This window comes from Ochotona princeps, chromosome X (assembly GCF_030435755.1).
Source record: "Ochotona princeps isolate mOchPri1 chromosome X, mOchPri1.hap1, whole genome shotgun sequence".
Classification (NCBI taxonomy): domain Eukaryota; kingdom Metazoa; phylum Chordata; class Mammalia; order Lagomorpha; family Ochotonidae; genus Ochotona; species Ochotona princeps.
Window position 1 is genome coordinate 104,796,782 of NC_080865.1, and position 23,895 is coordinate 104,820,676.

The 23,895-nt window shown below is 39.8% G+C and overlaps 1 protein-coding gene across 1 annotated transcript in view; it reads left to right on the forward strand.

Annotated features, from left to right (window-relative positions):
* Nucleotides 1-23,895, forward strand: part of PASD1 (PAS domain containing repressor 1) — a 55,901-nt gene that overhangs the window by 17,337 nt on the left and 14,669 nt on the right. Inside the window, exons 6-10 of the mRNA XM_058659181.1 lie at nucleotides 5,651-5,750; nucleotides 6,087-6,206; nucleotides 7,480-7,610; nucleotides 9,583-9,656; nucleotides 23,089-23,161. Of these exons, the coding sequence (XP_058515164.1) occupies nucleotides 5,651-5,750; nucleotides 6,087-6,206; nucleotides 7,480-7,610; nucleotides 9,583-9,656; nucleotides 23,089-23,161 (498 nt within the window). The remainder of the gene's footprint in view (nucleotides 1-5,650; nucleotides 5,751-6,086; nucleotides 6,207-7,479; nucleotides 7,611-9,582; nucleotides 9,657-23,088; nucleotides 23,162-23,895) is intronic.

Sequence of the window (23,895 nt, forward strand, 5' to 3'; positions counted from 1 at the left end):
CACTCTGTCTTCCTACTCTGGCTTGGGGTTCTTTCTTACCCTGGTTTGAGGTTCCTTCTTTCTTACCCTGGTTTGCAGTTCCCTTCCCCTTCTTACGGATAATTTTTCAAGGAAGTGTTGCACCTCCACTTCAGGGGATGAAAAAGCATTTTTTACCAAGCGCCAGAGGAAAAAGGTGGCTACAAGGAGAGCAGACCATGGGGACACATCACAGACAGTTTCAACGAATTTCTGCGAGGCCTTAAGCTTAGTGTTGGTGCCTTGTGACTGGAGCAGATCTCAGATTCCCTTAATCATCTGCACTTCAGTGAGTTCTTGCCCCATGATAAGTTTTACTTATGCCTCTGCGAAATATTTAATTCTAAGCTTGCCTCCAGATTTCCGGGGTCCCTCAGATTATCCCTTGTGCCCCAGGACAGGAAGAGGGTCTGGTGATGAAATCATCTATGTCCCTGCAAAATTTTTAATTCTAAACTTACCTTTGTAGGTCCAGGGGTCCCCTCAGATTGTCCCTCGTGCCGTGCCCCACGTTAGGCGCCATTTGCTCTGAGCAACAGAGCCAGTAACGTGGACAGGGAGAAGTTCTGGGGATGAAGTACCAACAGGAGACCAGTGATGGTGGAAGTCTCTAAGTCTGTGAAGTCTCGCTCAATTGTTCCTTCATCTCTCCTTATATACTCTTTCCCTCCACGTCCTAATTTAGCCAGGATATTGGATACAGATGAGTCCAATTAGTCTAGGTGTTTTTAACCAAAGCCCAGTTCCTGTTCCTGCCCAGACCAAGGAGCGCTAATCAATTTCTTAGCGCACAACACCAGGGTAGGCACAAAGAAGCATGGGTAAAATCCTTAAGACAGGAATGTGTTTCATGTAAAAACCTGTAGCCGAGGCCTGTATGGCTGAAGTGCTGAGAGCAAAAAAAAGACAGCGATGGGGTCAAGAGCAGCAACAGGGCTGCACACAGTTCAGTACCATTGTCAGGACTTTGCCTTTTGCGCTGAGGTTTGGAGCAGATGAGAACAATTATCTGAGCTTTGTTGACATCATTTGGGTGGCTTTTGCCATAGTGCAGGAAATACGTGGTAGTAAGTTCAACTAAATGCAAAGTGGAAATGTAACAGAAATTTTGCTGGGGGATTGGGAGCTGTGGCAGAAACCTGGGGCATGCACAGCCAAGCTACTATGCTGTAACACATGCAGTGGGTGAGATTATATATTATTATCATCATGGAATTAGCTGGAAATCTGAACTCGGCCTTCATGTATTCTCAGTTGTTGGGAAGACTTGCAGTCATGTGTAGTAACAACATACAGTTCCTTGCAGTCACTGCCCTCTGCTCATAGCACCTTATTCCATCAACTCTCCCTGTCGAAAATTGAGAATTTCTAAAACCTGCAATTCCTCATGGAAGCTCTCTCAGCAGTGCATTTTTATAAAAAGAGAATTTAATGGATTTGGAACATAGGTATATGGTTATTTTGTGTTAATTGCATTAAGATTTGCTCTATTCTTCCTGAATTTTCAGCCCACAAGAGAATTATTACTGTTAAGTCTCATTTGATGTAGTTGGCAGCCGGAATCTCTTGCAGAGGTTCTTCTCCTACCCTGTGACCCTAGAGTTGAACGGTTTTCTAATGCATGTTTAATGTGAATGCTCTGGCTGGAAAAAAAAGGAACACTCTTGACTAGTATGTGTCATGGAGTGGGGTAAATTCATTTATGCTTTTTTTTGGCATGACTGAAACTATATTAATATTGGTGTGACAAATAATAGGTACTCACACTTGGCTTTTGAAAGATCTCATTCATTATTTTTTGCTCGTATTTATCCTTGCTTCATTAAACCTAATGTACCTTGATTGTTCTTGCTTGTGTAACAAGGGCAAATGCCAAAGATCTGTCTAAAAAGTTACATGAGGTTGATATGCTTTTAGGTTTCTGCCCTTGTTTGGTTTTCTGACTTGAATCCATGTCACTAGGTGGATTTGTTGCATCATTGTTTAATTGGTGCTTAATTAAGTGTCACTAGCAACATTCTCATCCCTGGAGAATCAATAAGAAACAAATGGAAATGTGAATTCCTTCAAGTGACTGTGATATCCTTCATTCTGCTACGAGTGAGAGAACTTACAAGATAAAGCTCTTTGTACTCCTTATGATGGTACTTTTTATAGTTTGCTTTGTAATTGTGCATGTCTTATCTATTTCACTGGGCTGTCGGCTTAATGGAATTAGAATTGTCAAGTTCATCTTTTTTGGGCCCTTGTAAATATTGAGTGTAAGCATGATTAAATTATTTCACCTGGGCTGTCCAAGACTCAGGTCTGGACCTGATGCAGGTTGGACTTGACACTCACGAGCAAGGAGCAATGCATATGGAGTTGGATAGAGCTTTAATTTGAATCTTACATCTTTATTTCTAAATTGCCAACAATTGAGCAGATTTTAATTTCCCTGTAAAATAGAGGATACTTCTTTCTGTCACAGGATTAATGAGGTAGCCCATATAAACATATTGACAGCAATGTCGGGCATGAAGGAATTGTTTGCTCTGTGCTAGGTGAAGGAATGAGTGGTTCCCACTTATCAGAGATAACTTTGATATGTAAATTGCATTTAGAACTAAACCAATGAAATGATATTTATTAAAAAAAAAAAAAGAAATGTAAGTTTACTGAACAGAAACCTGCCATCCTTTGTGAAGGCAGTATTTTGCTGTGTGAGTTTTACTGTCAAAATGTCTTTCCTGATAACTGGTTTGCTAAATTAGTGTAATGTTTCTGTTTGTAAGTTAAGCCTTTTCAAGACTGAGATCCATCTGCTAAATTTGAGCATTGGACAACTCAGAGACTGCTTATATAAATGGGCCATAAAGATCTATTTCTAAACATTTCTAAATGCTGTATATTTTAATATTAATTAACTAAAAATCATCTGAGTTTGTAGTTCATCATCCAAAGCCATTATTTTACTATAAAATACTTTTTTATTGCTTTTTTCCTATCTCATTACAAACTCATTATTTCTTTGTCTGTTACACAATTTTTCCATGTGTCCCCATGTTTCATGCTACATGATAGAGCATTGTTCATTCATTTGAATAATGTTTATTAGTACTCAGACCAAATTCTGTTCTGCATATTGAAGGCATAGTGCTGACTAAGACGGACAAGGTGTCTGTTCTGAAACTGTTTATATCATGAGGGAGGGAAGATATATGCACAGATACCAAGAAAGACAGGGAGGGTGAGGGTGTTCATGATACTTAAAATTTACAGTTGTTAGAAACCTGGATGAAGTAGGGGGAGTCAGCCTTATAGATTTCTGGAGATGAGTGTTTCACGTGGAATGAGGATTGAGTATCCATTTCATGTATTTGCAGATAAACAAGAAACTTTATGGACCTGAAGTTCAGGGAGGGAGGGAGGGAAAGGGGAAGGGAGAAAGAGAGAGAATGAAAGTTAGTAACAAGGAAATAGAACACACAGCGCTAAAGGCCAGTTTCAAGAATTTGGTTTTTACACTGAATGAACTGGAAAGACAGTGGTGAATTTTGAGCAAAAGCTTCATGTGTGAGGTGACTTTAGTTGAAAATCCCTACTGTTTTGTGGAGAATCAATGGTGGCAAAAGTGTGACAAGAGTCGCTGAAGGGCTAGCAGTTAAGCTACAAAGGAGAATGGAGAGCCATGGACCGATTCTGTACAGATGTTTGAAGGTAGAGAGCGATGGCGTTTCCTGGCGGGCTGCATGCGGTGTCTGAGAGGTGGCAGTCGAGTCAGGGTAAGTGACAGTACTCTTCACTGAAATGAGAGTCTGAGGGAGGATATTTCTTTTCCTCAGGAGAAATAGTTGGAGCTCTGTTTCGTATGTCTTGAAATGAAAATGTTTTACTTAGCCTTCTGGATCCTAAGTCTAGAAGAATTCAGGGAGATGTCAGGACTACAAATGACAGTTTGGGAGTCATTAGCAGGAAGTTGGACCTAATGAGATGGAGCTGGAGGAGAGCAACTATGAAGAGAATAAGTAAGAGTTCCAGTCATTAGACCAGGGGAACACCAATACTTTATCACTTCCTAAAAGTCATGAATAAGAATGTAAGATTCAGCAAAGAAAATTGTAGAGTTAAGCATTAAGGTAAAAGTATATCTGTGTGTGTATCTAAGAAACTAAATATAAGAAGTGTTTCAAGGAAGAAGGAAGAATCAACTGCATAAAATGTTTAAATGTTAAATAATGGGCTGGTGCTATGGCAGAGTAGGTCAAATTTCCACCTGTGGTTCCAGCAACCCATAGGGGCACTGCTTTGAGTTCCGGCTGCTGCACTTTTGATCCAGCTCCCTGCTGATTTGCCTGGGAAAGTAGTGGAAGATGGCCCAAGTCTTTGGATTCCTGAACCCATGTGTGAAACTCAGAAGAAGCTCCTGGCATCAGACTGGCCCCATTAAGCCATTGCTGCTGCTTGGGGAATGAATCAATGGATGGAAGATCTCTTTTTTCTCTCTCCTTTTCTCTCTTTAAATCTTTCAATTAAAAAAAAAAACTTGAAAAAAGAGAGAAACATGTAAATGAGGGCTGAGACCTCCTTGTTGGATTTGGCAATATAGTGGTTATTGGTGACTTCTTATATTTAGTGAAGTGGTTAGGACAGATACAATTAGCATAGTTTTAAATGAGATTAAGAAGTGAAGATAAGGGAGACATCAAGCATAGTTAATTTCAAGCAATTTTGCCCCAAATTTGACCCTAGCAATAGAGTTACAGCTGAAACAGAGGAGATAGCATCAGGGAAGGTTTTGCATTGTTAGTATTATTATCATCTTCAAATCTCAAAAAAAATCTATGGGGTATTTGACACAGTATTTGCATGCTTATGGGAAGACTTAGTAGCGACACAGAGATGCGTGAGTAGGGGGCAGTTTTTAGAATGCTGTTTTTGAGAAGTCAAGAGAAAATGGGAAGCGGTGCATAAGTAAGGGAGTTCAACATGGGGAGGAAACGGAGCTCCAGGAGCAAGCAGGGAGATTGTTTTTCAGTGAAATAGGAAATCAGGTCAGCTGGAAAAGGGATCTGTGGGTTTGGAGATTTGAAGGAGGAAGAAAAGTTTAAAAAAAAAGCAAAAAAAAAATAGTCACATTGAAGAATAGCAGATTTCTGAGAAGAGCTGAGTACCCATTTCAAATAGTATACTGCCTGGCTGTGGGTTTTTTTTTCCCCATCCACATTTGATTATTTGGATAAAAATGTAAGATGGATGAAGAAGTAGAAGTAATCAGAGTTGAGATTTTCCCAGGAAAGCTTAGCAGAAGGCAGGAGCACATGATAATGATTATAAAGTGACCGTGGAATCTGAGCTTGGTTTGCAGGGAGATACTACAGAGTAGAAATGTGTTAGAAATGGAGCACAGGTCTGAGCGGGTGGAACAATTGGTGGAGTGCTCGCAGGAGGGTACTGGAGACGGGGGACACAGTGCTCACAGAATGGGGTGCTGTTAACTGCAACTTAAAAGGTGTGACAAACGCAGCCATGCGTGACTGAGTTTGAACAGAGGATTAGCTCTTGGGAGACAAGGAAATCAAGGAACTAAATAGTGCTACCACAGCTAACAAAATTGTCTCCTTTCCCCTACCCGTTTCATCTCCTTCCCCAGGATGAGGTTCGGGGCAAAAAATTGCTGATGCTTCTCCCTGATGAAGAAAAGAATGAAGTCTACCAGAAGATAACTCTCAAACAACCTTTTTTAAGCTCAGGTACATAAAAACAGTTCTTAGGTTTTAAGAGACAAGAGGCAATCAGTAAAGAAATTTCATAATATCAAACATTATTGTGTTAGAAAACCTCTCCTCCACTAAATCTGGGGACTTAATGCATGAGATTAGTGGTATAAAAACAGGGGATTTTGTGCATAAGCCACCTGCTTGTGCCTTACCCTACATATACAATATAAACAGCCATGTAGGTACTAACATTCATGCAAAGAAAACACTTTGGTAAAACGTGGTCTAAGATGTAAGTCATATGAAGTAATAGAATAGAATATGGGAAAGTGCAAATGTAAACTTGTTGTTTGTATGTTCTCCTTGTAGTAGGAAGACATGTTGAATTTTGCTGTCATTTAAAGAGAGGCGATGCTGGACAAAATAGTAACCGTGATTATGAATATGCAAAATTTCTTCTGAACATAAAAGATATTACTTTACAAAATGGTAAGGCACTCGTGATATCTAGATGGTGTTGTTGAGTTATGCAGCCCTCTCAATACTAACATTTAAGGATGTTAATTGGCATTTTTTTAAGTAATAGTAAAATTTACAAGGTAAGGTCTTAGAAAAAATATGAGCTGATAACGATGCATTTCTCCTTTTCTGAAATGAGGAAATTATTGCTAAACTATACTAAAAGTAGCTTAATGTATAATAGAACTTGAAAGAAATGGAATTATGGGACCACCTCTGTAACATAAAGAGTAAAACTGCTGTTTGCAGTGTCAGCATTCCATGTGGGCGCATGTTGTCTGCTGCTCCACTTCCCATACAGCTTCTTGCTAAGTGCCTCGGAAAGCAACAGAGGATGGCCCCAGTGCCCGAGAGACCCAGAGGAAGCTCTTGGCTCTTGATGTCGGGCAGGTCCCAGATAGGGCTGTTGCAGCCATTTGGGGAGTAACCAGCAGGTAGAAAGCCTCCCTCTGTCCTTTCCTCTTTCTCAGTCACTCCACTTTTCAAATAAATAAATCATTAAATCAAAGTAAAACAGTATCACAGTGGTAAAGAAGAAGCTGGAGTTTTGGTGTCCTAGGTGGATTTTAAATCAGGCATAGACAAAAGTAGAAGTATAACTAGTAACAAAATGTAAAGATGTGAGAAACGAATAAATAAGTAAATAAGTACAACTAGCTCACAGAAGATCAGTTGACGTATTTGTCACGTTTCTTGGAAATCAAGAGTCAGAAAAATTTCCCAAACTCTTGACTATGTGCAAATACATATGAATGTATATACAAGCTATACACATACACACACTTGATACCCGTATGTTGTTTATAAAAGAGAGGAACTTATTTTCTTTGGAAGATTAGAACAGCCACCCGCAGGGTTGGCTTAGTGTACATAAATAAGGTAAGTTCAGCTTCTGTATTTCAAAATGTGGGAATCTCAGTAGATTCATATGTATTTGAAAGAGATGCATACTAATTTACAATTAATATCTCTCTCACACACACAAACACACATATATATGTGATTGAAAACCAACATGAACTCATAGCGGTTGGTTCTCTGTAATAATTTCTTCATGTTTTTGTAAGGACTATCTTGGAAAAGGGTGCTGGGAGAGAAGGAAGACAAGAAAACCCATTTTACTCAGAATTTTGAAAACTGTCAGTGGGCTGGCGAACAGTACCTGCCGTGGCAGGTGTCTGCTTTCTTGCTTAACTGGTGTGCCTTTCCATTCAACTGACATATGTGTGCCTGTCTCTTCTAGAGCCTTTTGTATTATTTGGTGCCAACATACCCAGCAGCTTCTACTGTGCAGCAACAGATTCAGTTCTTCCTTGGGAGGATCGGTTTTATCTTGTGGGGATGGTTTGCATTATCAGGGGTCAGATCCTTAAGGTGAGTATGCTTCATGCACATTGCACTCCCGTTGTGACTCCGCCAGAGCACAGTGTGCTTAAAGCACTCAGTGTGCGCAGTGTGCTGAGCTAGAACGCGTGAGTAGGGTCAGCTCCTGCATTGCATACTGTGAGCGTTGCAGTGGAGAGCCACACATTTGAAAGCTATGCACCTTCACAAGTGCTTTTGATATAATATATAGTAGACACATATGAGCTGATGGTGGCTGGAATATACTAAAAGATTATTTTGACAAGCAGATAAAGTAAAAATTCTTTTATACAGTGAGTTTGGAGGCAGCTTGTTTTCCCTCAGTTATCACTTGGGTTCTTCGGATTTGTCAGTCATAGACACTATCCATGAAGAAGGAGTCTTTACACTTCATCTGAGATATCTGAGGTCAATTAATTTACTCATTCAGCAATATAGATAGCATTTCTTGTGATCCAAGTACTGTGCTAGCGGCCTAGGACATACACCGCAGGCTAGACCTAGCTAAGTGATACTGGCAGCTGTTGTGAGACGATAAGACAGAATACTATACTAACGATTTGTAGATTCTGGTTCCTTTCACATGATTTTTGTTTTGAGTAAAGACCCTCAATTAACACAAGAGAGGAAGATCAGGTCAATGATTAAACAGCTGCAGAAACCTTTAGGTAGCACTGCTTCGGCCAATTCGAGGGAGCAGCATGGGAATGTACAATTACAATCAGCTGAAGCATGGAAAGTGGAGTGGAACAAAAGACGCAGGCAGGGAGGACGTCGATTATGCAGAACTTTGAGATCGTGGGGATAACTTTCAGTTTTTCCCAAGTGCATTGGAAAGCAAGAGAGTGACAAGATCTAATTTCTCTAGAAATTAGACTGACTGCTGAGTGTGAAATGGAGAATGGAGAAATAAAAACGGAAGCTAAGGAGATCATGTGAGAAATTATATGAGGATTGGACTGTGATTGTAAAAATGGAGAGAAATGACACAGATTTACAGTATATTGTGAAGATAGAGCACTTTCAGATGAGCTCAGAGTGGCTGGGAGAAGAGAGAAACATCTGAAGGATGATTCTTTGCTGTTTGGCCTAAGGAAATCACTGAGTAGAACGCCCATTAACTGATTTAAGCAAGATGAACAGTATGCATTTGTCATTGTTGGGAGCCCAAATCAAGAGCTCATACTATTATTGTGATGACATTGCGACATTCAATCCATCCAGTCCCTTAAAAAGGGGAGTTTCTGGATCAAGACCACTTGAATTGTTTCTCTGCCATCTGTGTGACCTTACACATGTAAATTATTTATATTTAGTTTCTTTTCTAGGAAAGATTATAGTACTTTAGTTTAGGGTCGGTGTGTCTTTGATACGGTAAACATGATGAAAATTTTCCTGACTGTCATTATCATGCTCATTAGCATTGTTACTTATCTTTGGCTTCTGGTCACCCTCTGGGATTTAACCTCCATGCTCACCATGAGATTGCAGACATCTGATTTTAGAAGTTAAGCCCAGTATCTACTTCCTGTCCTGATAAAGATGGAAAGTCTTACTTGACCTACCCTCTAGACCCCTCATGACCCAAGAAGCTCTGTTTTTTACCTACTCTGATTTCTTTCTGGGCCTCTAGGATATGTGTGCTATACTAATGAATATTTTTGAGAAAGTCATCATGGAAGCAGAGTATTTCGGTGCATGTTTCTTTTTCCAATATGACTGTGTAGCACAGTAGGAAGGGCACTGAACTCAGAATTCAAACTTTTTGAAATTCTGATGCTGGATCTACTATCTGTGTGTCTTGGGAAAAATTGATACATGTCTGTGAAATCCCAGTTTTTCCAGTGCCTCCGAAATCCAGTGCTTTTCTCACATTGAAAGGGAGATCAGTTGTGACATTGAATATAGTTAGTGCATGCTACACAAATATGAATACTTACCAAATGATATATTGTGTCTAAACATGCCAATATTTCTGCAGGAGATTTATACTAAAAGAGACTCCGATAGAAATGCTCAAAATTCAAGTGACGACCTTGCTACTTGGAGCATCAGGTGAGAGTGTAATACAGACTCAGAATACATTTTTGTTAAAAAAAAAAAAAAAAAGTAAAATGAGAGAGAATATCTGTAGCTTTCTCATCAGAAATTTAAAAAAAAATCAAGTTAATTAAGATGACCAATACACTTGTCTGAACTCCCTGTCCAAGTTCATAAAATTCATATTTTTCCAACACAATGTAAGTGATTAACTTTTTTATTAAAACGAACTCAAGTATTAAGTAGAGTGAATTTAACTTAGGCATTTAATGACTTTCAAATTAATCTAGTACATGTAATGTGATAGTTAATTTTTAGTTAAAGATATTTTTTATGGGATAGAAGCTAACATTCCACTGTTTTAGATAGGGAAAATGTATTTCTAACCCACAGGAAGGTATTGATCAGTTTGTAGGTATCACCAAAACCCCCTTATGTTTCTATTTAACTGCCCCCCCAAAGTTTTCTGTAAAACAGAACATTTTTTGTAATGATTTCGATTTAGTTATTTAATACTTGATTAACTTTCTAGTTGGTTTGTTGATACGCAGTGAGCACAATATTGTACAGTATACAGTATATGATTGGGAACATTTTCCTTTTACATGATCATTTACACATACTGGTTAATACATAGTGAAATTGTGAATTAAAGGTGCTCTTTATATGCCATCAGTAACACTTAGCAAAATATAACAGGCAAATGAGAACTTTGTGTGATATGTATCATTGGTGGTCATCTTGAAATGAGATGATGGTGAGAAGAGGGAACTTGCGCGTATGATGACTCCCAGTCTTATAAAAAATATATTTATTTTTATTGGAAAGGCGAGTTTGCAGAAAGAAGGACAAACAGAGAGAAAGATTTTCCACCCCACTGGTTCACTCCCCATGTGGCTGTAATGGCCGGAGCTGAGCCGATCTGAAGCCAGGAAGCAGGAGCTTTTTCTGGGTCTCCCGTGCGAGAGCAGGGTCCCAAGGCTTTGAGCCGTTCTCCACTACTTTCCCAGGCCATAAGCAGGGAGCTGGATGGGAAGTGGGGCCACCAGGACATGAACTGGCACCCATATGGGATCCTGGATCTTTCAGGTTAAAGATTTAGCCACTGAACCTTTGCACTGGGCTCAATGACTCCTGCTCTTTCAGAGCAGGAGGAAGTAAAGGAAACCATACTGATGAAGGAACCATTAACCAGGAAATGCATGAAGTCAATGCATTTTTAGATTTGAGGGAGGACACGAGCCTTCAGCAGTGATTGGTTCTGAACCATTGTCTGAATCTGCATAAACCAAAGGGATGAAGGACACAACTCACGCCAGCTGGCTGTTTGCATCCTCTTTGCTTGGGTAAACATAGCTCCTGCTAATCTGAATGTGCATTTCTTTTTGCTTTTAAGATTTTTACTTATCAGTTTGAAACAGTGAGGTGGAAAGAGACACACAGAGATCTTTATCCATGGGTTTGCTCCCCAAATGGTTGCAGCAGTCATGGCTGGGTCAAAATAAAGTTAGTAGCCAGGAGCTTCATCTGGTTCTCCTATGTGGTTGCAGGGGCCCAAACAGTTGGGTCATTCTCCATTGTTTTTTGTCAAGAATTTGAACCAAAAGTGCAGCAGGTGAGATTCAGGATGGTGGCCATTCAGGATGCTCGTGTCGGCAGGTGGTAGCTTTATGTGCTATGTTGCAACACCCGACTGCTGAGGGTGCATTTGTAAATGGATGTCAAATGTGCAATATTTGTTCATGTTGTGCTCACATTCATTTGGATCAGTGAACTTTTTCTTTGTAGAAACCATGAAACTCTGTACATCTTCATCATTTTGTTCATGCTTTGGAAGAGTTGAGACCAGCTTAATTCCTTGCAGTCTTACCTACTTTCTCCACTGGCTACTTTTCTTACAAGATTTTTACTGGACAACTTGGGGAAGAGGTTAGCCACAAGGCATAAAATGTTTAAATAATGTGGACTCAAGACACTGTCCTCAAAGCTGCAGTAGCAGTACACTTCATAGTCTTTTGCCTAGCCTGGAAGGACTTAATTCATCTGTGCCACCTAAAATGGCTTTATTGAGAAGATTCTGATAGTGCATTTGTGTAAAAAAGTTGGCCCATCATTTTGGAAGTGAGAATTCAGAGACAAAAGAAATCCCAGAGACAAAGATCTTATTTTTTTTAAAAGATTTATTTATTTTATTACAAAGTTAGATATACAGAGAGGAGGAGAGACAGAGAGGAAGATCTTCCATCCGATGATTCACTCCCCAAGTGACCTGCAACGGTCGGTGCTGCACCGATCCAAAGCCGGGAGCCAGGAACCTCTTCCGGGTCTCCCATTTGGGTGCAGGGTACCAAAACCTTGGGCCGTCCTCAACTGCTTTCCCAGGCCACAAGCAGGTAGCTGGATGGGAAGCAGGGCTGCCGGGATTAGAACCGGGGCCCATATGGGATCCCGGGGCGTTCAAGGCGAGGACTTTAGCCCCTAGGCCACGCCGCCAGGCCCAAAGATCTTATTTTAAAGATAGTTGTAACTATATGAAAATGTTCTGATGTGTAAAGGAATCATTTATTATATTTATGCCACCAGTGTTCATAGAATATATAAGAAAAATTTTGTCTGAAACCTTATAGTCACATGTAAGAAATTACTACTTCAGTGTGCATGAATACTATCCTTTTATACATTATATGCTTTCATAAAAATACTGTAGTTCATAGACTAGGCAATTTTCTGTTTATTGGAAAATGACACGTAGGAAAAAATATGTTGCACTCATTGCAGAAAAATAAATTCAACTCCACGCATCTTTCCTCCCATATCCCTTCCCTTCCCTCCAGTTCCACAGTCACTGGTCCAGCTCCATCATCTTAGTTCTCACCATATGGGTTATTGGTGCACCTCCTTACCGCAGTAGCCTGAATTGTGTAAGGTAGGGCCTGTTCCTCTCATCCATGACTAGCACAGTCTCTTGAGTAGACAGTAGAGATGGCTGCTTATTTACTGGCTGGCTGATTGATGGTATTTCAGTGGTAATCCAGTCCATAAATCCAGATCTTGTAGATGTGGTGCGGTATTGTGATAAGGAAGCTCTACTTCCCATCCAGCTCCCTGCCTGTGGCCTGGGAGAGCAGTAGAGGATGACCCAAAGCCTTGTAACCTGCACCCGCACAGGAGACCAGGAGGAGCAGGCTCCTGGTTCCTGGCTTCGGGTAGGTTTGGCTCTGGCCATTGCATATACTTGAAGTGAACCAGCGGATGAAAGCTCTTTCTGTCCGTATCTTGTCTGTGAATCTGCCTTTTCAATAAAAATGAGTAAATCTTAAAAAAAAAAAAGAAAAGAACCTTTCATTCCAGGACCTGTGTAGAACTCAATAGCTGAAGTGTTTAGCCTTAAAGCACTGGGTGATGGGGCTGCTTGATTGGGTCACTGAAATACAGAAAGAAGGAAGGGCTGCATGAGAATCACTGAGGGGCAGTCGGAAAAGCATGCAGACTGAGTGGATGCACACTAGCTTCTAATCCTGAAGTCAGAAGTGAGCAAGGAGCTGCTTTTTAGTTTTCCCAATTTTATGAATTGGTAAGACCCAAATCCTTCTGATAGCATCCATTTTTCTAAAGATTTACTTTTATTTGAATGTCCTGGGCTTATTTCAGGATAAGGTCAGTTTTAGGAACTATGGCTGCTGTGTGATTCAAACAGTTCTTGGAGAAACACATGATTGGGTGTGATTTCACATGAAATGAATGGAATATTCTTTACATGAAAATTCTCCCATTTGAACTTTATCCTTTATAAAACAGCTAAATGTATGAGGATCAGAGCATTGCTGAATTTTGTTCCTGTTTAGTTGTGGCTAACACTAGCCTGGAGCAAGTCTTTTACCACATGAGTGCAGGAACTGAGCTTTATTAATTATGTGACAAAAGCAATTAACCTACTAAAGGGTTTTAATAATCTAAGTAGTTAAAACTCAGTAGTTTGTTTTAAGTCTTCATTTGTCTTCATCTGAATGTATCTGTATGATGCAGATTCAGTTACGTATTAGCTTCAGATATAGCAGATATAAAGTACTGATGTAGGTATTATATGTATAAAACCACATAAAGTCATGCATCTCTACTTCCAAATCGAAGATGGACTCCCGATGAAATTGCTAAATACATGTTGACGATAAGATGCTATTGTCCATATCTACAATGTCAGGCTACACTTAAATAGCAGAATGATGGACTTGTGACTGCTGTTGAAGGAATATACTATTTGTTATAATATAGGGGGAAATAGTGGGGCAGGGAGAGGGGGAGGGGAAATTCCTGAGGCCAAGCAGCAATACCATGCGAAAAAAGGAATTAATAAATACTCAAACAAATAAAAGGAAAGTCACAAGAATCTGTACCTATGGCTTGAGCAAAAAGAAAAAATTTGGAAATAGAAGCATTGCATTAGTACATTTGATTTATACTCACTGTGTTACCTTGTCATAGGTACCAGTCCTCTTTGTATTGTGGCCAGGGAGCAGTAAGGAGTGAAGTACTTAGAGTAGGAAAATGGAGAGAAGATTCCATTACCTCCCTAGCCATCCTGTCTTATTTTTCTGCCAGTCTCCTCCCCATCCGGGTACATAGTATAGGCACACACAAAAACATACATGCAATTTATTTTCTTTGTCCTTTTAATTTATGGTCATTTTTGCAAAAACTTGCAGCTAAAAAATTGTCAAAATTTTAACATAGCTAATGGTATAAGTAACTGGAAAGAAATGGAAATTCAAGTGGCATCCTCCTTCCGTTCAGAGTATCTGAATAATATATCATATTTCATCTACTCTAGCAAAGAAATTTGAGGACTAAACATGATCACTTAAATTTTAAAATTGTCTGGAAATAGCAAGCATTTCCCTGTTTAAATGCTGCACTGATAACCAATGGAAGTTGTGTCATTGTTAGCAGAAAACTATGATTTTGAGCAACTTGATGTCCAGGAAGCACTTTTCCGAGTGAGAATAAAGTGGCTGGCTCTGGTGCCCCGTGAGGTTTCCCACTGCTTATGTCAGTGGAAAAGGCGTGATCCAGCAGCTTGTTGCATCTGGCTTTAGTTTAGCAGTGTCTGTATTTATTAGTCTTTTATTTTGAGGGAAGTTAAGACCAACTCCAGGTGAATTTACCAAAAGTAAATTCCTGGACAGGAATGATGAATTTAACAAATGATGAATTTGTCTCCTGTGTTTCTCAGGAAAGTAGATTGGGAAGAAATTTGAAATCAAACCTGCTGTCTTGACATGGGATGTGGGCAACCCAAGTGCTGAGTTAGCCCACTGCACCGTAAAATTTGTCACCTTGTTTTCCACAGTCTGTCAGCAACATCACAAAAAGATTAACTTGCAAATTTACCCATTTTCCCCAAAATGTGTATTTTTGAATTCTGACAAAATTTACTGATTTATAGTAGATAGAAAGCTTTCTGATACTTTGTGGAGATACTAGGATTATTTTGCTTGGGCAGTTCTATTAGCATTTTAAAGAAAGCTCCATTTGTGTGTATTTCACTTCCTTATGTTGCAGGGTGCGAGCGAGATCACACCAGACATGTCTAAGGCTTATTAAGGAGTCTTTATTAACCAAGCTTGGTGATAATAGAGCACAGTAGCAAATCACAAGTCCATACAGCAATCCACCCAATCATAATCCAACCAATCATAATCCCAAAACAAACAAATGGCCATCATCCTTAAGTCCATCCATTAAGCTGAAGACCTATGTCCCAGCTTCCCCAGCAATATAAGTTATTCTAAGAGACATGCAACAAAGAACCTGGACACACTTACAAAGCTGCAGACATTCACCTTCCCCTGGCTTTTCTGCCCACATTCTATTACTGCTTGGCCTCACCCTTCCTGGAACTCCAGATAGTACACAAAGCGGAAACATTATAACCATTGCCTCTTCTAAGCAGTACACAGGGACCATGCTCAGGGGATTACCTGTCCTGGGTCAGCCAAGAGTCGAGGTGCTAGCGTAATGGAAGCACTTGGCCAGAAAGAGAGTGAGAGCCCCTGCTTCATGGGCCTTTTAAAGGGGCTTGTGAGGGGAGTGGTTACACGACAATGCAATACCGTCCCCTCTCAGTTGATAGGTGAGTCACAGGTGGGCAGGAGCGAATACCTAAGTGTTGTGGGCTAAAAAGTTCATTAGTGTTTGTTAGGATGGGCAGGAACAGGAACTGGACTTGTAGCTAAAAACACCTAGACTAACTGGACTTCCAATATCCTAGCTCATTTAGGATGTTGGGGAAGTGGTTGAGGATGCAATTACTATTCCATTGCTGTTAGTTCCCACCTTCAGGACAGAGGTTGGGGGACACAGCCAAATTTCATTTGCCCACTGTCAATGGGTGCTGGCTATCACAGGCTGCACCCCATAACACTTACTGCTACAACTGAGTGAAGCTGAAACTTGATGTTGGTTTAAAAGGAAAAAAAAAAAAAGGAGAATCGGCCCTAGGAGTGAGTTGGGTTGGGAGGGAACTTGGTGTTGCTGTGAGAAGTAGATGAGGAACTAAACAGGTGTCTAAAGCCCCCAACACTCTGAAATCCTTCCTTCATACCACAGGCTGACACTTTGCCAAAGTAGCACACTATACATTTTGTGTACAATTTATACAAACAGGTTTTTGCTTAATCAGTGTATTTGGCAACCCGAGAAACTGATACTCCATATTATTGGTCATTCAGTCAGTTGTTCTAGAAATTTGGCTTTTGGTAAATTTGATGTTAGTGAATTGACTTGATGAGTTGACGTCCTTCCATCATGAAAAACAAATGTTTTCCAAAAGGAAAGCTAAGAAGGAGCAAAGAGTGTGTCAAGTTTGCATCCTTTTAAGAAAGTACGGCAAGCATAGTGGTGCATGCGATATAGTTGTTAGAATTGGTAACAGGTCAGTTTGTTTGCAGCTCGTTTAGTCTATGGTATGAGTATAAGGTGATGCATGTGATTTTAATATGTTGAAGAGTTGATTTATAGGATGTGTACATGTTGATAATAGTCACAAAAAAGAATGAGATTCTGACATTTGCAGAAAAGTCGATGGAATTGGAGATCATAGCTAGATTCATAGCTAGATGAAATATGCCAGCCCCAGGAAGAAAATGCCTCTTGTTTTTCTTCTTATGTGGAAGTTAATGCACACACACACACACACACACACAAAAATCACTGTGTATTTATAATATGAATTTAGAAGAGTGATTACTGAATAGATAATGATTAATTAAACTCAGACAAAGGCAGTAGGTTTGGTGTTACACACAACGCTGGAGTAGACAGATCATTATGAAGAAAACAGTAGGACCAGTTGTTTGGTCTGATTGGTTTATGCTCTGTTTATGAATTGAGAATCTTCAGTGCACTCCATAAATATGTATACGTTTTTCTTTTTTTTCTTTACATAGTTAATTGCGGTTAAAAAAAAAAAAGGTTCAGGGGGTATAGGGAAGTGGGTAATACTATTATGTCCATATTGTTTCTATCATGTATCTGAGGTAAAGGGGGATATTGAGGGAGAAGCCCCACCCGGTTTCCCGCCCACCCCAAGTCCTGGATGTGGGGCATGCTCTGAGATATTTGCTCAAGTGGTTTTAATAGTTCTCCAGTTATGAATCGCTGCCAGTTTCGCTCGATGAGGTCGTCCACTGCGTTTTTCATGTTTATTCAAAATTTAAAGAAATCTGAAAATGAAGGCTTATTAATAAATATGTATGTGACAAAATCAAGATGTTTCTCAGTGACATTGAAAAATACTAGAAATTATTTAATTTCCATGATACCCTTGTGATGACATAGCTGTTTACCTCTCCCAGTATAACCTGAATTGGCAAGGGAGTGCATGTTCTGGCTTTGTCACTAGTTATGACTTTCCATGTTTTTCACCTTGTGAAGTTTGGTCTCCTTCTTCTGTAACGTGGGGATGACTGTGGAACATACATCATTTAATTACTGCAATGTTCAAAATGATGACATGGGTGAGCGGCCACAGGATAGGAGCTCAGTAAATCCTCTCTCTGTTGTTACAGGTGAGATTGGTTGTAAATAAGGAGTACAAATATTTTATCAGCTACCTGCTCGTAGTTGGCAGTGCTGATGAGACAGTCTTAAGTTTGAGATTTGTGAGCCGATCGAAAGGTTGCATGTCCCTTGCCTGTCTTGGGACTAGATTTCTAAATAAACTAATTACATCTTCAGTTATGGACGTCTGTTAAGATGACATTCTCCAATGACTTATTTAATATGCTGTTTAGGTGCTGTATTGAAGGTGAGGGTCTTACTGTAGTTAAATGTCAGGGTAATTGTTTTGTGTTAGGAGGAAACAGGGTTTGTATATTCATTCATGGGATATTTGCAAATATGTGCTCTTCACCAACTTTGTCCCGTTCTCTTCCCTTCCTTTCTCCTCCATAAGAAGGATACTAATTCAGATAATCCGTGGCAATAGTAACTCTGGCTTTTAGTTCCCAGTCTGCTCATCAATTTTTAGAAAGATTTATTTATCCACTCATTTATTGGAAAAACAGTATTTTTTTTAATACAGAGAAGGAGAAACAGAGAGAAAGATCTTTCATCTGCTGGTTCACCCCACAAATGGCTGCAACAGCCAGAGCTGAGCCAATCTGAAGCCAGGAGCCAGGAGGTTCCTCCAGATCTTCCATATGGGTGCAGGGTTTCAAGGGTTTGAGCCATTATCCTCTGCTTTCCCAGGCCTCAAGCAGGAAGCTGGACTGGAAATGGTGTTGCAAGGGCATGAATTGGCATCCATATTGAATCCTGGCACTTGCAAGGGGAGGATTAACCAGTTGAGCCATTGTGCTGGCCCGCCCCGCCCTGCAGCCCCCTCCCCCGACCTGCTCATCTTACACTGAAGAGTCTGTTTCTTGTCTGAATAAATGGTAGAGCATGCAGAGTTCATCTCTGGGAACACATTTTTCTAGGAGAGAGAATTAAAATCTTGAAATAACAATTGCAAAGCAAATTGCATTATTATAGCTCTCAGTATGTTTCAGTGGTGTAGAAACTTTTAAGGACTAGAGGTGAGCGAAGGGAAGATCACTTATAAGGCCACTTGAGATAATCACCTTTCTGCAAGACTGCACATATGATGGAGCCCTTTCTTTTTGTGTAAATTTGCAAGAACTTTGATTTTGTGTTCGCACATGAGGTTAGAATGATCTTCCTTCAATGTTTCCAAGGTGCAGTTGACCACTGAAGTTGCGTGCGTTTATCATGACTCTAATTATGATGACACCAACTTCCGTCCACTTTCCCTGGCATCTCTGGTGTACTGGATACAGAGGTGGGCTTGGGCATGATCCTCAGGGAGTCATTTAACAAAAGTCCTCTCCTAAGCACTTAAGTGACTCAGGGGAGTCAAGCTTTGGAGGTGCTAGTACCAATCTTGTTGCCAAGGATTACTGAGATGCAGTTGGGCTTAAAGGAGTTGAGGATGCCTGCTACTTGATCAAAGATTCACGTTTCCAACAGCATGTTTCCTCTCCAGGCCTGTAGACTAGTCTTAGAGTATTCTTCAAAATTGGTCCTTAAACTTTATTCATAATCCCCAACCAAGAAGGGAGCTCTGATCTTTCTTTCAAACCAGATGGTTTTGTTACATTGACATTGAGTGTTCTATTGCACTGTCATCAGTTTTCTGACCCTTAGTCTGTAGTGTTTTCAGTTATGAAAGGACAGTATTCATTCAGTGTCTTTTTCATAGTTAAAATTTCGTTTATATAGCAAGTAGAAAAAGCTTTTTAGAGCCGAGAACAACCTTATGTTAAAGCAGTTCAGCAGTGTCAAGTACTTTAGCAGCTAAGAGCAAACCTGAGTAAGAGCTTTAATGTGTGAGGGAGTAAGAATCTTCAGGTACTCAGTCCAGAGTAGTATTTTGGGGCCCAGTGTGATAGCCTAGCGGCTAAAGTCGTCGCCTTGTATCTGCCAGGATCCCATATGAGCACAGGTTCTAATCCCGGCAGCCCCATTTCCCATCCAGCTCCCTGCTTGTGGCCTGGGAAAGCAGTTGAAGACAGTCAAAGCCTTGGGACCCTGCACCTGTGTGGAGACCCGGAGGAAGTTCCTGGCTCCTGGCTTCAGATTGGCTCATCTCCAGACATTGCGGCCACTTGGGCAGTGAACCATAGGACAGAAGATCTTACTTTCTGTGTCTCCTCCTCTTTGTATATCTGACTTTGCAATAAAAATAAATAAATCTTTTAAAAAAGAGTAGTATTTTGAAATTTTTAAATGATGAAACACAGGCACTTTTTTTTCAGAATAAAGTATACTTTTTATGTAGCTACAGCTGAAAAAGTGTTCTTTGCTCATTTCTCTTCTTTTTGAAGATGAAGTAATACAGCTTGGGCAATGAAAGCTGCCCTGTGTCTCTAATAACGCAGGCTTGTCCTACCCAAAAGGCTGCAATGGGTAGAGTTGCAAACTGCATATTACACATCGTACTCACCTGAGTGCATCATTTCAATGAAAAATACTTATTTGCTTGCTTTTCCTTTAAAATGTATGTGTTTATTTCTGGCTTTGATGTTATGGTTACAAATTAAATATTTTCCATCTGTGTTTATTTCATAAGTATGAAACTTGTTTACTAAATGCTTTGGGAAACAGCTTATTATTAATTTAATTAACATTTTCTAAATTACTTTAATCATTTTATAATTTCATCTCTTGAAGCCACTGGACCTAAAGAAATACTTAGTTGCTTTTATCAAGTAAAACTCAACACCTCCTCTGATCCACAGAGACACAGTAGAACTTTCCGTTTTGGCAGAAATGGTGTCTTCTCTGCATTTTCCAATGCAGTAGCCACTAGCCACATGCAGCTGCTAAAGATTTGAACTGTGGCTGAGTAACTGCATGTAAATTTACTTTTATAAACGTTTAATGCAGTTAAACACGTGACTAATACTACCATGTTGGACAGTGCAATAAGACACTCATATACTTTCTCGGGTATAAAAGTACTTACCATTGGAAGGCAACATGAAAGTACTCAGTTGTCACTTGCTTTTAAGAAACTGAAATCTCAGTTTGTCTTTTAAGGAAGCAGATGATTGTACCAAACCAAGCAAACAAGGGGTGAATTTTGATTGAAATGACTGCTAAGTTTATGTGGTTGTTCTTTATTCACTTGATAAATGTTTGTAGAGTACCCAGTCAGTGTTCTGTGTTGTGACACACGCCTGGGATATGAGAAGTTCGAAGCACGCCCACCGCCTTCAGGACCTTCACTAGGCAGACATGGTTGACAGGCGGTAATAAGTTTTATACAAAACAGAATTGCGAAGGAGGTCGTCAAGCTGACTTGCTTGTTGCAGTGTTAGTTGACCAGAAGCAGGGCAGCGCTACTCCGTCAGCCTGGGAGACACTGGTGTAGCATCCTAGACCATAGTGTGAGTTGAGGTATCTGCTAGACACACAGATCTTTTAAAAAAATGTTTTATTTGAAAATTAACAGGATTTTAATCCTCTGCTTCAACAGCTGAATTGGGCCAGGCAGAAGGAAGCCAGGAACTTCCTCTGGGTCTCCCACATGGGTGTAGGAGCCAAAGTACTTGGACTATCCTCCACTGCTTTCCCTCATGGAGTAACGGAGAGGTGATTCAGAAATAGGAGAGCTGGAGCTCAAACCCACTTTGCCACAACACTGGTCCCAGGATATATGCATCTTAGGGAGAACTCTTGAGATAACGATATGAGAGTCACTTCAGTTACAATTAAAGAATATGATGTGGCTTGCAATGGTGATTATGATGGAAGAACAGAAAACCAGAAACAGCCCAAAAAACTACCAGCGTTTGTTAAGTGAGAAAACATTCTGTTAGATGAAACTAGCTTATAGAGTGAATAAAATTAGGCACCATAATATTTTTTAGGAATTTATTTTAAGTGATAATTGAACACATAAGTAAGTGATTTCATTTATGTTTAAGTTAATAGACACTAAAATCAAATCAGGAATATATAATAGAAATTTTACTGTTTAATCATGTACACCGTACGTTTACCTTGCGGGTTCCGGGGGAGGACATGCGACTGAAAAGAAATGTGGGGGGACAGTGCTCTACTGGTCAACTAATAAAGTTCATTTCCAGGGTTCCCATTCTTATGCACTTAGTAAAGCAATAGTTCTGACACAACTCAGAATCAGATCATGTCTGACAGCAGAGTTCAAAGAGGCTAACAAGATGACTTGGTCAAAGCATTATTGAAGTTGGGAGTAGATAAGGAGCGCTGTCTGTCCTTGGTTGACTAGACGGAGCACAGATGTTCGCCTATCGTCAAGCAGAGCGTGAGTGCACATCCAAGGACTCACTGGGGCAAGAGTGCGCTCTGGGCAAGAGGCCCTCCACCCCCTCTCTCCTGGAGCCTCTTCTCAGCAGGAGCCCCCGGGCCTCTGCTGTCCCAGCTATCCTGCTGGATGTATCCTGACAGTACACAACTGACTGAATTAAGTCATTAACCAGCTGTTTTGTGCTATGTAAATCAGTATTATCTAACATTATATAATTTGAAAATGCAAAATAAATTTTTGAAGACCTCAAATGTCTTGTACTAGAAGTGAATGATATAAATAAAAATGTGTTTTTGGCTGTGTAATATATAATTTAGAATGGAGATGTTCTCTCCATTGTGAAAGCATTTTGATATCATATGGAATAGTCATATGAATTTTGTGTCTTCTCATTGAACTTGAGAGTACTTCATAGATATCATTTTTTGCTGCCATGCTGCTGCTCCAAAGTTTGCTTTTTAGCTGTGTTTATTATCAGATTCTGAGACTTCCTCACTTTTCTTGGGTGATAGAGACTTTTCAGCTTCCGGTCTTTAAATGGAAATGTATTGAAAACAAAATGGAGTTCAATTTCAGACTTCCAGTTATGAAAAAATTTAAAGTCTGAAACAATAATATTAATATTAAAATAAGATATTCATTTTTTCATGTTCTCCTCACTCCCCACCTCTTTGTCTCTTTCTTCATCCTACCTAATTGGTAAAAAGCTAGTATTTAGTTTGCAATGTGCCACAAAACCTGGGTGTTCGAGTTCTATGCATTGTTGATGAGTCAGAGAATTTCTCCAATTACAGGAACTAACTGTTCTTATTTTTTGAAGCCAACTATAATTATAAAAATAGCTTTGGGTCACATTTAGTTCTCTCATTCACCCTGACTTTTTAAAATCTTGCTTTCCTCACCATTATTAAAAGGAGACATTGAGACCTGCAGCAGCTGTCATCCATCCAAGTGGCTAGATGACACATTTTGGACCTGTTGTGCAGAACAACTGGTTCTGTAGAAAAATGATATTTCAAAGATCGATTAATCTGAACTTTAGTTGTAAATGTCAAGTGAGATATGCTTACCATCTCTCTTTTCACCTGTTTATAGAACTGTTCAAGGTGAAATAAGAAGTTCCAGATTGGAAAACCTGCGTGATAAAGCTACTGCTACTACCTCAAATGTATGTACATTGAAAGCCCTTGACTGTGTTGGTCACATAGATAGAATTTAACTTCAAAAAGTATCTTCCATGGGCAGGACACATGAACAAGGTTCCATAGTTGCCATTTTGTGAACACCTTTTTTTTTTTTTTTTTTAATTGGGAGCCACTAGCTGCCACCCTTGGAATGGTCCTGACAGTATTTTTTAAAAAGAATCAAACTAACCTCTATACGAAACATTGTTGAAGGTCCTCCTGCCCTGTACATGCATTTCATAATGAGAATTTACTGACCAGTCTGCTGCGGAAGACCAGGTAAGTGAGTGGATTTGTCAGATTGCAGCATCCCTTCATAAGCAGGAGTCAGTTCCTCATTAGTCTGTGTTGTACTCATTCTCCCCTAACACATTACAGTGTATGTATTAGTTTACCAAATATTACTAGAGATTTTTAAAAGTGATATGTACAAATAGAAACCAAGAAACCTGAGACTTTTCTTAATGACTAGAAACTTGATTTTGTATGATTTTGCACCTTTATCTGATTTTTATCCTCCTCCAGCCATCTAACTTTTTCCAGCTTCTAGCAATTACAATTATAGGTTCATATCCATGTTTTTTAAGCTTGCACATATAGGACAGAAGGTGTGGCATTCATCATTCTGATATATTTCACTTAACCCAGTGCCCTCCAGCTTGCATCCATGTTCCTACCCATTGTAGCAAGTACCAAAGCACAGAGGGTTTAGCTTTTA